Source organism: Amborella trichopoda, chromosome 3 (genome assembly GCF_054954075.1).
Source record: "Amborella trichopoda isolate Santa Cruz 75 chromosome 3, AtrichopodaSantaCruz75HAP2 v2.0, whole genome shotgun sequence".
Taxonomy (NCBI): domain Eukaryota; kingdom Viridiplantae; phylum Streptophyta; class Magnoliopsida; order Amborellales; family Amborellaceae; genus Amborella; species Amborella trichopoda.
The window spans coordinates 51,340,911-51,354,279 of NC_142338.1; the positions used below are offsets into that span (position 1 = coordinate 51,340,911).

The window sequence follows — 13,369 nt, forward strand, 5'->3', positions numbered from 1 at the left end:
TATTCAACCCTAATCATGAAATTTCAAATTTCAAAAACAGTACAAATCGAGCAAATCTATAAACACTTAAAAATCATAAAAATAAACGGTCCAATTAACTGGTTACAAGATTCATAATTTTAAGACTTGATAATATTTTTTCTTTATATCCATACATCTCGAGATCGACATGCTTAATTAGAAGGTTTTCCAATTCCGAAACGCTCGTTTCTACTGAATTTTCGAGGTGCACCTTACTTCTATCCAACTTTATATAAATTTTTTTTTTTCCAACCTTATTTTATTTGTATTTGAGTTTTTAAAATTCAAATACAAATAAAATAAAGGGCAAGAGGGAGTAAAATCCCAAAAGAGGGAAGGAGATGTGAGAGCAAGCTAGGGATTACATGTCGCCTCAACTTTCCATTTTTAGTCCTTCCACATTTACGAGGAAAAAGAAACAGGACTTTACGATTCTCATTTCAATAAAACTTCACATCTCCCTAAAAAGTAGTATAGTAAATGAACGCTTCTCTATTTGCTATCAGTCTTCCTTCTTATTTAATGCAATGGACCCCGTCCTTCTCTCTCGAGATCGCTTGTCTCACTTTGGAAAGGATTCCTTCCCGTGTAATGTGCTGACCATGTGATCAACAGCTCCTGCTATTTCCTCCCCTGACATCAGCTTGCTATCTTCTTCAACCTAAAAAACGATTAAGAGAGAGAGGTCCTCATGCAATTAGGGAATGATGAATACTTTTCTTTTGGAGTTTTTTTTTTTTATAATGAGATTAGGGATCAAAGTGGCAATAGCGTTTGTACATCAGGTCGAGGCTTCCATTCTCACCTAACGCATTGAAAAACTTTCAAAAATGGGTAAGGATTCGTCATCCCTATGAATTACTCAAAAAAAAGGAAAAAAATTAATAAGTTCTTTTATTTATTTTATTCAGAATGAAGGTTAAGGAGTATAATCTTTCAAACTAAGAGATGTTTTCATATTTTTGGAAGGAAAATGTGCACGCAATGTGCTAATTAAAATTAGCAATACATGTCTAGAGAGCAGGCTCTAGGCAGATGCAATCGTGTGGCGAGTACCATTTTAACGAAGTACCAAATCAACGTTCAAAAAACAAAAAGGAAATAAATATGTATGCTTGGGCCATCCACCTTCTGTTCTCAAGATGGATCATGGAGATGAAACATAAAGCCTTGAGAACGGAGGTTCATCACTGCCGTCCTTTCTCAGGACACAGTGTAAGGAGAGCCCACGTACGGCATAACTCAACGGCATATGTACCTTAAAACACACAGAGTACCTTAGTACTGAAGGAGTAGAAGACCATAGGACGCATAGAGGTGACGTTCATGTGCAAAATGGAGAGGCACAGCTTGTGAAATCCGAGGACCATCTTCGAGAGCTGGTTGGGCCTCCATGGACACACAATCCTAATGTTTGCATGACTCTCGATCAATGTTACCTCCACCTTTGAACCAGCTCCCTCCTCCTCAAACCTATTACTATCACTGACAAGACTATTTCCTCTCTCTTGTGCCTTCAATTCTAACAAGTAATTAGCAGAGGGTGGAGGAGGCTGAAGCATTATTTGCTTTTGAGCTTCGAGGGACTGTAGAAGCTGCTCTAGCTCCTTTATAAAATCAATTGCTCCGCCGATAATCGATGCCTGGTCCCTCTAGTAAGATAAATTTAAAAAAAAAAATACGTTTCTATTATGGTTCTCACGGTGTAAGTTCAGTTGAGAGAGAGAGAAAGATGCTCAATTGAATTGGAAACTTGGTGAAGACTTTGGAATGATATGAACAAGCTTTTCAAGAATATATCTTCATGGGAGAAGCTCTCAGCCAGTTGGGTTGGGTTAGTCTAAATTCATTGTCAGTTTAAAAAAAAATGGTTGAGTTATAGACTTGTTCAAAGATACAAAACTGGGTGAGTAAAAAATATTTCAAAAAAAAATAAAACAAAATGCTTGCGTGTGTATATGTATGAAGAATAAAATAAAATTTGTGAGAGAGAGAGAGTCCCCAACCTTTCTAATGTGGTGAGGGGGTAGAAGGGAAGCAAGGATAGAGAGATGGTGGGTCATAAGCTTCCTTCTGTTACGCTCCACTTGAATGTGCATAATCCTCTGCCTCTCCTCCTCTTCCATATTCATCTCCCTCTTCCTCCTCCTCCTTTTCTCCGGCCGAAAACTGACGCCCATGTCTTTCAACATTGGAAAGAAAGGGATAAAACTGCTATTATGTTGGGCCATTGCCCTTTTTATTGGGATGTAATAATGCCAATGTGTATCATTATTGGTATATGATACACTAGAGAAGCATCCACCGATCGTTAGCAGTGACTGGCGGTTGAGATTAACTGAAGTTCCTGACAATAGTTGTTCACCAGTAGGTTAATCTCCACTGCCCATCCAAGAATGGAGGGCTCCCCATGGTGTACGAAAGACCATACACACACTGGCATATGATAAACTTTTCCTTTCCTAAATGTGGAAATGGGAATACTTGGAAATCCACATCTTGGAATCTTTTTTCTAAAGTTCCTCCAAATAGTAGAAGTAAAAGATTTTACCCTTACAATTTCCCAAGTAATAGAGAGTTGTAATTTTCAAATACTTTATTAGTTGTGGTTTGCTAATATGCCATCTAGTTAAATAGAAAATGAACTTTATTTGATGATTTTCAACGTCATAACTGTGGATCTATCTAGGTTGTGTATGGAAGAGAAAGGTTTCCAAAAGATTGTCAGTTGAGAACAATAGTTATAAATTCAAGTATCTGCTTTCCAAGCGTACAAAAGAATGGCAAACACATGCGTGTGCCCTGCTTTCCAGAAAATACGTAAAACTCTCTGCCACTCCCCTCTACATATGATTTAAAGATCACACTTTTCCTGGAGATTCGACACCGGCAATCATACATGCAATTCAAGATTATAGTTCTGTATGCATGTGATACAGAGAGCCCCTAAATCTCCGGCCCATCTCTTTTGCCAGGTAAGAAAATTCCGTTGACCAAATCGATTTCCCAAATTTGGTTTGTGGGACGGGACATCTCTCTCGTTGAAATCTCTGTGGAGCAAATAAAACCTAAGAAATCTCCACTGTTCCTTGTAAAGTGGCTTCATATCCAAGGAGCTATGAAGCCGATCTTTCAGAAATATCTATGGAGAGATTTCCAGTGAACCAAACGCGCCCAATTAATGTGCTCTGGAAAAGTGATGGAAACTCGGATATATATAGGAACCCTTTCCAAGAGAGAGAGAGAGAGAGCGAGCTGTGCGCTGCTCTAGCAGATTTGGGAGCTCATTCATCAGGAAATCAATAACATTTAACTATGCACTATCTATCAGATTTGGGAACTCAAGCAATGGTTTCCAGAGTGACATAAACACCATGAGAGGGCTAAAAAAAAGTAGACAAACAATTGACAACATCAATCGGTAGTACATGTTCAGGTCTGATGGTGGCCTCTAATCTTGTTGCCTCAAATTAACAATCAGTATATTATAGTTCACCAAAATTTAAATTTAACGTTGAAAAACTTAGCACATCCAAGAAAAAAACTCAAAGCCACGGCATATCCAATCAAAATGCTAAAAGCTGCTGTTGATGAAACAAATAGAGTATCAACATACACATTTATCAACCCGGTGAGAACATTTGCCTGCATAAGGAAAGTCAGTGGGCTTGTTAAAAGCATTTTCAAAGTTTCAATAAAGTAACGAAAAAAAAAAAGGAATATAAATGTAATAACATGCTCTCAAGCTCACCAGCAGAAATGCTGCTAGCAAATTTTGATCAAATGCTTCTTCTAGGCTAAGCAATTTTCGTTCGGGGATAAAGTTAGACAGCATCAAAATCGCTAGAACCTAAAAACACATGAACAAATGAAAGCTTCAGGAAACTTCAAACCTCCCTATATCTATGTGCATGTGCATGCATACTTGTGTGTAGAGCAAAATGCACAAATTCAGAAAAAAAAAAAAAACAAAATAGTTCAAATATTCCACCATATTCCATCATGAAATCTCAAATATCTGTACAATGGGATTGCAGATATAGCAAGCATAATTGTTATTTCCAACTCAAATTCATCAACGGAATCTGCATTATTAGAGGACTAATCCAACAAAATTCCTAGAGCAATTGATGCAAGTGCAGAAAGACTAGATTTAGATGATATATATTCCTCTGCACAAGTGGTACAGCAAATTACCTGGAAATTTTGCGCCAATACAAATGTAACATAAGCTAAATTGCACTGCAAAGAGGGCTTTGTATCAGTAAACATCTTACAAGGAGCAAATCAGCAAAACTATCTAGTGATATTTAAAGCAGTATCCAATATAATGTAACATAACAATGTGATGCTCTAACAGGGCGATTACTTCACATGAGAGGACAGATTAAAATTAATTCAATCAAAAGATGGTGAGACATTCCCTTTAATCTAAACATGAAATGGTGATTTGAGTAGAAAACATCTTTACCATTCGACGAGAAACATTCTCCACATGCTTGTCTAGAAAAATTGTCGTTAGCCTAGACATTACATGTTGCAGACTATGAGTCAGAAAGCAAATTAGATGGAGTGACATTTTATTTCCAATCTGAATCTATTCAGACCAAAAGAATTCATAAAAAGGATGTACAAAAGGATTATCTGAAAAAGAAGATGTACCAAAAGAAAATCGAACAGAACCAAACCCCGATTAGTGGCTTCTTTTGGCATTTTCCCGTGTCATGAGTGGTTGAATTCTTTGCAAAGAACAGCTGGTACCCTAAGCCTACACCAACGAGATACATACCCCAGTATCCTAAAAAAGGCAGAAAAAACTTATTAGCAGTACGACACAACATAAACATTAAAGAAACTAAATTGAGAAATTCCCTATGTCAATATCCATGATGAAATATATTGATTGACGAACACACATTCAACCAAAAGTGCAACATCTAAGGAATTTGACCTTTTTCTCTTTTTTCCTGCCTGGATAAGAAAGAAAGAATGCATAATGGCCCTTGAAATCTTTATAATATAGAAAATTTATGGTAAGTATAAGTACAAGTACAAACCAACAACAGAATACAATAAATCAAATGTTATATAAAATAGTTAACAGAATATATGAGCCTCAAGGCACTATTTAACAGGAACATTAGCAGGTCAGCAATCTCATTAGAAGTTAAACAAATGGAAAAATTATCAATCATGAAATGCAAAAAAGATGATCCATTTTCAATGACATAAAAGATGAAGTCATGTAGCATCCTAAGCGATTGCGTGGAAGAAAATAGATTGAACAGTAAAAATATACATATTGTTGTTGTAGTCCAACAATGCCTAAGAATAAATTTTCAGAATTAATTTCACTGCTACAACATTATGGAACCAAAATTGGCAAATAAAAAAACCAATACTGCCTGATACACTTTCCTTGCCTTTGCATTCGCTGAAGTCTTTGGCTCCAGCCCCTAAACTGAAGAAAAGTGAATCGAATACCAATATTTTGAACGTATCAGAGATATTTTCAGATTATCATGCATTTATTCAGGACAGAGAGAATTTGCCTGACACATTCAAAAATTGGAAGATATTCCTGATATACTAAAATAAGCTGAAAAAGTGCCTACTTATTGTTTTGAATTGCTTTATTTGCTTGATAAATACATCCAAAGGCTTCCATCAAATCGGCCAAAGAGCTGTAACGCACCCCTCCCCTGGCCACCCAAGTGAATTCAATAACATAGGGCTAGAACCATGTCTGAATATTTGTTGAGTTATGATCTAGGTTCCTCATCGCCTCATGATCAAAACTGGTCTCATTGGAACCAGGCCAGTGGGTTCAAACGCCGGCCTTATAATTCAGTCCAAACCAATCAAACTGACCAATCCAATCAGGTTTTACTGAGACTGGAGGAATCTTTAGGAGGTCTAATGGCTGAAATTCCAATCCTAGACCCACATCCAATTGGCCCCAGCACCTCCATTACCAATTGCATTGGTCAGAAATCAGGTACAAATTACCTTTTCTTTTTCCGTAAATAGTAATTGCATATTATTTTAAACAGAAATTGAGACAAAGTTACAATATTTGGCCCATATTGGATGAAAGGCGCACATTTGTCCATGCATATAATGAAAAAGTATCCCTCGATAACTAATTTATAAATAATTTTTACATATCTTCATAGACATTCAATAAAAAAATGCATATCTAGTGGAAAGCATGACATCCAAGGGTAATTTCAAGCAGGATAACAAGAAATCTGAAATTTCACAAAAGATTCTTACCAAACAAACTAAAAATTCCCTCTTTATTAAGGCTGACGAGGTCCAAGTCTCTCTCATTTGAAAGCAGGTATGCATTCAACCCACCCTTCAAGACCAACTGGTACACTGAAGCATCACAAAAGAGTTAGGTCCGGACTTGTAACATTGTTTATATGAAACTAAAGTTGATAGCAAGAAAAGGTGAATTGACAGTGGGATACCAAGTAAAATTAATGCACCAAGGATTCCAGAATACTGAGGATCAATATTAATAAAGTTAGTTAATAATGATACAGCAGCAAGTGTGAAAAAGAAATTCCAGTGCACACCATACTCCCCCACATGAACCTGCACAAAAAGGAATAAAGGAAAGCCAATGAAATTTTCATAAAAATTACAGAAGAAATGCCAGAAGACTCACAGAAGATACCTTCAAATGTATATTCATTAATGCAGATATTAAGGATGTACATAAACAACGATACATGAGGGTCAAAAACAGAATCATGCTATTCAAATGGAAAGTCATCTTCACCTATTCAAAGGAAAATAATAAGAGGCAACCTCAAATTCAATGTTGATGAGGTGGGAAGGCGTATCAAGCAAATGGAAAGTTATGGAAAGAGAGCGAAGAGAGGATGCTGGGTCAGTAACATCAAGGATGCTTAACGGAATATAGTTTAACAATTCTCTCTCAGGTCTCACCTTTCCTTTCAAGAGAGATGCAAGAGTGTTTGGATAGAGCACGGGATAAAGGGGTGAAGAGAATCATGGCAAGGAAAAAACAAAGAGAGTGCAATAGTTTAGCTTCTGCAACAGCTGGGGGTGTGTGTATGTGTGTCTTTTTTTATTTGGCAGGGGGGGTGTCGGGGGGGGGGGGGTGTTTGGGGTGAGGGGAGGGGTACAAAAATGTGGAAGAACACGGCGGAGAATTAGGGTTAGATAAGGAAAGAGAGCAGCAGAAGATGATAGAGGGGCTAGGAGTGCTACTTGATGGGAATGAGGGATTAGGAATATGCTAAACAAGAACTCAAAGGCCCTGTAGTTGCCTTAGTTTCTACCAACAGCCATAAAAATCATAAGAGAAAGATACAAAGTTAAGGGCATGGAAAATTGCCTAGTATGGAATGGGGCGGCAATATGCTCATTTAAAATGCAGATCAATGTAATCTATCAAATTGGGTCCGCTCTACTCTCTAAAAGTGACAGTTAAATAAGGGAGAGCTTTGAATAAGAAAAGAGAACAAGCTGGAGAAGCAATTGGCTTACCTGATAATCAACAGCCCTTGTAAGCAGAACCCGAGCAAATCCTAGCAAGATAAGAGGACTTACAGATTGAAATGCAGCACCATGCTTCCTGCAATAAATTAAGTGAACATTGATGAGCAGGTCAGTACTCATTTCATGGCAACTAAAAGTTCGAAAAGCAAGAAATAATGGGAAATTGGCATTAGTCTAGGTCAAATATGCAGGAACCACTGATATATTTCGTTAAATTGGAAAAAGAAGAGGACCTTAAAGGTAATGAAATTTTGTCGATTTGAATTGTTTTTTTAGATAAGATACTCTGGAGGGGCATTTGGAAGTATAGGTTTTTACAAAAAAAACTACCAAAGAAACAGGAAAAACTTGTGAAAGATAATATTGGTCTCCCACATGTTTCCTCTAACATTTACAATGCCAACTTGTTCATCCAGTGCCACACTAGCCAAACTAAATTCTTAGTGGATAAATTTTCACCATTGCCTTGTCATGATCCCAAATTAGGGAGAGCTAGGGGGAGAGGGACAAATTGTTGGAGCATTGAGGACTGTCGCCCATTACTGTATCCTTATACTTTAAATATGTAATTATGTACCGAAGGACTTTTGAGTCATTTTCCTGGGAATTTTATCATTTGGCACCACCAAAGGAGCAGTTTCATCCTTTACTTATTCATCATGCTACATGTATATAGATGACCTGATATCCCAAAGAAATTGCATGTCCCTCAAATATGTGTCAAATTCAAGCACAAGATTTTAGACAGTTTTAGAAAATTACAATTGAATTCAAAAAGTCCATCAACGAATCCTTGGTATTAATTTCTATGTTATCCATGTCCTTTATCTAAACATTGATGAGTGTAGGTTAGATGTACTTGTTACACGTCATGCTTGACAGATTGAAGACATTGCTTAAGAAAAATAGTTGTTATTTGGAACTTAAGAGAACATAAAATTAAACTCACGTTGAAGGAGCTTTCCGTGCTTGTCTTGACACTAATGCATTTGCCACTACAAAAGATCCAACCCCAAGATCCATCTGTTTACCCAATAAACCGCTGATGCTTAGAATGTCATCAATCTAAGGGACTACAAACATGACAACAAATAAGAACAACATTGGAAACAGGAAGACAAAAGAAGCTCATTACAATGAAACAGCTTCAGTTTCACAATAATAAGTTCACGAACTAGTGGCATGGGAATAGTAAGGAAAGGATTACCAAGATTATCCTTTCCTCTTCTGAGGCAATAAAAAATAATGTGTTGAAATGCCATTCATAATTAACAGGAAGGTAGCCATGTTGAGATTTATCAACTATGATTATATGAGGCAATAAATTCTAAGTCAAAGGCATATTACATATATCGCTCAAGCATTAAGCATATATATTTGTTGCTGAACATTACATACATCTACAATTAACATACTTTCATTGAAGGGAAAATGTATACATCAAGTTTTGACAAATAGAGACATACACAATATAACTTCTTCAATCAAAAAATAAATAAAACAACAACACTCTAAGAATGGCCCACTAACCAATCACCATACTCTCCAGATGAGCCCCCTATTAGCTAAACCATCAACTTCCCATTAGCTTCCCTAGGGACGTCGTGGAACATTGCATTGAAAAGTGTGGATCATGCAATATACTGGCACATTTCCTTCTGAAACTCATAAATATTCAAGATATTTGCCATAACTCAATGGTGTTGTTATCCATTAATTTATCAAAGACAATGAAGTCTGATTTCATATGTACATTATACAGTGGAAGTTTTGCAGCTCGGGTAACAACCGTTTTGATTCTTGATGCGACATAGCTGTTTCAAGATCTGAGGCTTCTCCACTCAAGGAAATAGCTGAAACAAAAGCTTTGGAGGGAGAACAGATGGGTAAAAAACATAGTGAACAATAGAATGATTAGCACAAGATCCTAGTTCTCTAACTGCAACAGGTAAATCAATAAGTAAAGAACGAAGGACGATGCCAGAACCTTGACCCTCATTACCTTGATAAGTGGCTAATGACTTTTGGGATCAAACCATGTGTTTTTCTGTCTTCAAGTACAAATCTCGAGTTCTGTTACATCTAATTTGTTCAGAACCGAGACAAATCTATTCCCGAGTACTCACAAGCTAAGACAGACAGATACTTCTATAGGCTTTACATGCTAGTGCTAACATGATACAACACAATGAATAGGATGCTTGTATTTACATCCATGTCTGGGATTTTGACAAATGTCAAAGCATATAATGGATCCCTGTAATCATGTTCATACCCATACTTACGCATCTCACTTCATAAGATAGGGCTGGTGGACAACGAGGAAGTAGTGATAGATATAGAGGACGAATATCCTCGTTCCTCATTGGAATAGGAAGAACAGAATGACTCTCCTTAATAATCAAATGATACACCAAGAAAAGATAAGATCTTAAACATCTGCCACAGGAAACAGATAGGATAAATTCTCAAAGAAAGTAGCATCCCTAGAAACATAAGAAGAATCTCTCCTCTGCATTTGAAAAATTGAATAACTGAAAACAAAGATAACAAAATTTGTTTTATAAGAAATCAATTCTCTTTCTCCTGAAAGTTCTATTTTAATTAATTATTTATTAACATAAATCACTTAATCAGATTGAATATCTTAAATGAGAATACAAGGCACCATTTCTGGATGAGTCATTCACTTCTAATTAACTACCAATGGTAACTCCAGGGCAGGAAAGAAAAGTTGCAATGTTAGCATTTTCTCAACTTACCAGACCAGTGCCATAACGCTCAGTTTTACCATATCTTCTGGGGAATATTTTGAAATCAACCGCCAATATGCACAAGCAGGTCACAAGCATCTAAATCTCAAGGGAAAAAGAATTGATCTTAGTAATTCATATGAAAACAGAAAGGATGAATGGAAGAATGATGATAGTACAAACAATAGTCATATTTGGATGTTAGAAACAAAATTCGAAAGAAAGATATACCATGGAAACTCGGTATGATGAAAGATTTCCCCTTAGAGATGCCACAGGCTTGCTCCCATCCTTGGAATAACTAGAGGTGGAAATCCAGAATCTGAAAAAGTGCTCTAGAACATCAGATCAATAAATCTTCTTAATGGAACCATTATTCAAGAATCTTGTGTCTAAATAGAAGGGCATTCTTCCTCATCCCTCGGAATAAGAGAATAGGAGCGAACAAACTTGAAGTATATCACTGTTAATGTCAAATACCTTTCCAGTACAATACAGAGGACAAGCAGAAGTACCAAGCAAACAGCACAAACATTCGTCCAGTCAGCTAGGACCTGATATTCAAAGATTGAGATAATTATACAAATTTCAATTTCAAATTCCATGAATGAGATCAAATATACACATACTGCACTAAAACTATATACATATGTATGTATACTGAACAAAACAACACTGTTTCCAGTATACTAGCTATGGAGTATGCCTAACTTACTGTGAAAATGGAGAGGGTTGGAACTATGATCCAAAGAAAATCCATGGTCAATTCAACCATGCAGTTGCTCCAATTTGCACTTACGGAAACTACACCAGACTTTTTCTGCCTAATATTGGTGGCAAACAAGAGATCTGAAATGGAAAAATGATACTCGTAGTCAACTATCGTTATAAATTACACACAAGATTATGCAATCTACAAAAATGATATTGTAAATTTTATATCAAGAAGAAGCTAGATTGATGAAAAGACAGCTTTATGAAACATTGAACTAAAATGCAGACTCAGTTAATATAAATCACTGAATAACTAAAGTGAAAGGTGATTTTCCATCAACTGAATAACTTAAGTGAGGTGAATTTTCATTCCACAATACGATTCAAGTAAACTATCCAACAAATAATTTAAGTCAACAACTAAAATAGCTCGATTTCAGAAAACTGCTCATAAAAGAAAATATTTACAACAGGAATCAGTGAAAAACACTCACAGACTCATAAAGTCCATTTAATTACCTTGAAATTTGTAAGCACTCCACTGCCGCAGTAGAACTAAGGCCTGGAAAGACAGTACACATAATTACCAGCTCCATCACATCCCATGCTTCACAACACTACCAGATAAGTCCACACATATGTCGATATTAATCAAAGTAATCACAACTTGTCAGAATATAAAAAAAGAAACCGTAATATTAACACTAATATGTCTAAACTTCCCGTTAATATCACATCTTTGTCCGAAGTCCCTGCAGATGTAATATTACAAAGAGGGAGCATTAACTAACTAAGAGAAGTCTTGCATTCCAAACACAAAGTTACTGGAATGTGTCATTATGCGTCCTATATTATAGCATAAACAGCAAGCAAGTGCAACGGTTACATTCCTTAGATGATTTTAGCTATAAAAGAAGTATCTGTACAGTGACATGATATCATGCATAATACATGTTATATGCAATGTAGTCGATTAATAATGCTTAGACGTATGCTGTTCTTCTATTTTGGCAGTTAACTTCATTGTGTTTTAACGTAATATACTATAATCCATTGGAGAAAGGTATGCAGTACTCTAATGGAGTACCCACCATCGAATCGAGATGGCGACAGTGGAAAGTGTTGGTACAGGCTGTACAATGGTCAATCTTCATTGTCCATCATGAGGTATGGATGTTGGAAGCCGTATAGAGTACTACTACCACATACGATACCATATTAAATCACGTTACATTTCCAGTAATTGTCAGGGTGAGTATAAGGTTTCATGGGAAGAACTGCTTTATCAACAATTATTAGCAAAACAACGATTTAAGTAGTGGAAGGGTTTTGGCTTGGCTGCAACTGTGTGGTCCAATAAAAATGGACATACCATTTCATTCTTAGTGCATATTGTGCCATCCTCGTTCTTCTCAGACGGCACAAAAGGCTGCAGCCATGACATTTTCCAAGTACACAATTGCATTAACTCAGGTTTTATAAATCTATGTATATGAAGCAAATGAATTCTATGTTACCCGAGAACTATGCAGTTTCATTTTTTCCTTCTCTTGTTCGCAATTACTACTAATAAATGCACACACTGTGAGGGAAAGATCTTGAAGAGGGTACTTCAATCCATGAAAGGATCTTGGAGATTGAGGAAACACATTCAAATTAACTATCCCCAATAATACCCCATAAACATCATCAAATAATTAACATTAATGAAGTCCAAAAAAGAAAGTGCACAGAAATTGATGATAAAACAATGTAACAGAAAGCTTAGAATTGCATACACACAATTAAGTGGTTGCAAAAAGACAGAGAGATTCAAGGGGACTCACTGGTACAATTGCAGATAAAGCTGCGATCTCAACCATGGAAGAACCAGTCAAATTACTAACGAATCTACAAACACCATAAAACATCGAAAATCAAAAGTTGAATCCAAAAAATGAACTGGGTTCAAAAGATATATACAAAATGGCAATGTAGGGAAAAAAATGTATGCATACTCTTCCTTGAGGTGCTTGTGAGGATTGAAGGAGCTTCCATGGTTCTCCATGAAAAAACCCCAAACCAGAGATTCACTGTGCTCTGTGTTCCTCGAATAATGGATTTACAGTGAAGGCATCTTAGAACCTAGAACTGCATTCAAAGGCCAATTCTGATTGACCCTTTTGATCTTTTCAGTTTCCTGAGTTAAGCAAGTGATTTTACAGGAGATACGAACGTGTAATCCCTAATGTGCGGTTTGTATAGAGCCTAGGCACTAAACAGTCAAATTAGAGCCCATCTTTAAATAGTATCGAAAAATGTGGTTTCAACATTGAAAATATCTGTCATAGCTTTAAATATAGTTT

The 13,369-nt window shown here is 36.4% G+C and overlaps 2 protein-coding genes across 5 annotated transcripts; both read right to left on the reverse strand.

The window, feature by feature from the left end:
• Positions 1-389: 389 nt before the first annotated feature.
• Positions 390-2,522, reverse strand: LOC110006847 (transcription factor bHLH71). The gene is made up of 3 exons (XM_020664477.2): positions 2,028-2,522; positions 1,299-1,673; positions 390-682 (listed from the first exon to the last, which is right to left on the reverse strand). The coding sequence occupies exons 1-3, from the start codon at positions 2,250-2,252 to the stop codon at positions 584-586; spliced, it is 699 nt and encodes a 232-aa protein (XP_020520136.1). The 5' UTR covers positions 2,253-2,522; the 3' UTR covers positions 390-583.
• Positions 2,523-3,401: 879 nt separating this feature from the next.
• LOC18429187 (transferases, transferring acyl groups) lies at positions 3,402-13,114 on the reverse strand. Of its 4 annotated transcripts, none has more exons than XM_006838478.4 (16): positions 13,022-13,114; positions 12,851-12,914; positions 11,544-11,586; positions 11,026-11,159; positions 10,791-10,864; positions 10,542-10,632; positions 10,320-10,409; positions 8,507-8,580; positions 7,546-7,633; positions 6,498-6,624; positions 6,298-6,402; positions 4,684-4,819; positions 4,493-4,544; positions 4,219-4,263; positions 3,773-3,871; positions 3,402-3,666 (listed from the first exon to the last, which is right to left on the reverse strand). In XM_006838478.4, exons 1-16 carry the CDS (start codon positions 13,069-13,071, stop codon positions 3,514-3,516), a joined length of 1,425 nt encoding a protein of 474 aa, XP_006838541.1. In that variant the 5' UTR covers positions 13,072-13,114; the 3' UTR covers positions 3,402-3,513. The 4 variants fall into 4 exon arrangements, 3 of the variants coding, with proteins under 3 accessions (XP_006838541.1, XP_088717304.1, XP_088717303.1); XM_088861178.1 differs by having other exon boundaries at positions 9,347-10,409; XR_016051521.1 differs by lacking the exons at positions 4,219-4,263; positions 4,493-4,544.
• Between the last annotated feature and the right edge of the window lie 255 nt (positions 13,115-13,369).

Bases quoted from the DNA above. Each gene is read 5' to 3' on its own strand.
- LOC18429187 (XM_006838478.4), bottom strand. From the start codon at position 13,071: ATGGAGAACCATGGAAGCTCCTTCAATCCTCACAAGCACCTCAAGGAA. The intron at 10,865-11,025 runs GTAAGTTAGGCA...TTTGAATATCAG, and splicing joins CAACCCTCTCCATTTTCACA to GTCCTAGCTGACTGGACGAA. The intron at 6,403-6,497 runs GTATCCCACTGT...GTGATGCTTCAG, and splicing joins TGGTGCATTAATTTTACTTG to TGTACCAGTTGGTCTTGAAG.
- LOC110006847 (XM_020664477.2), bottom strand. From the start codon at position 2,252: ATGGCCCAACATAATAGCAGTTTTATCCCTTTCTTTCCAATGTTGAAA. The intron at 1,674-2,027 runs GTTGGGGACTCT...TTATCTTACTAG, and splicing joins CCCCTCACCACATTAGAAAG to AGGGACCAGGCATCGATTAT. The intron at 683-1,298 runs GTACTCTGTGTG...ATCGTTTTTTAG, and splicing joins TCTACTCCTTCAGTACTAAG to GTTGAAGAAGATAGCAAGCT.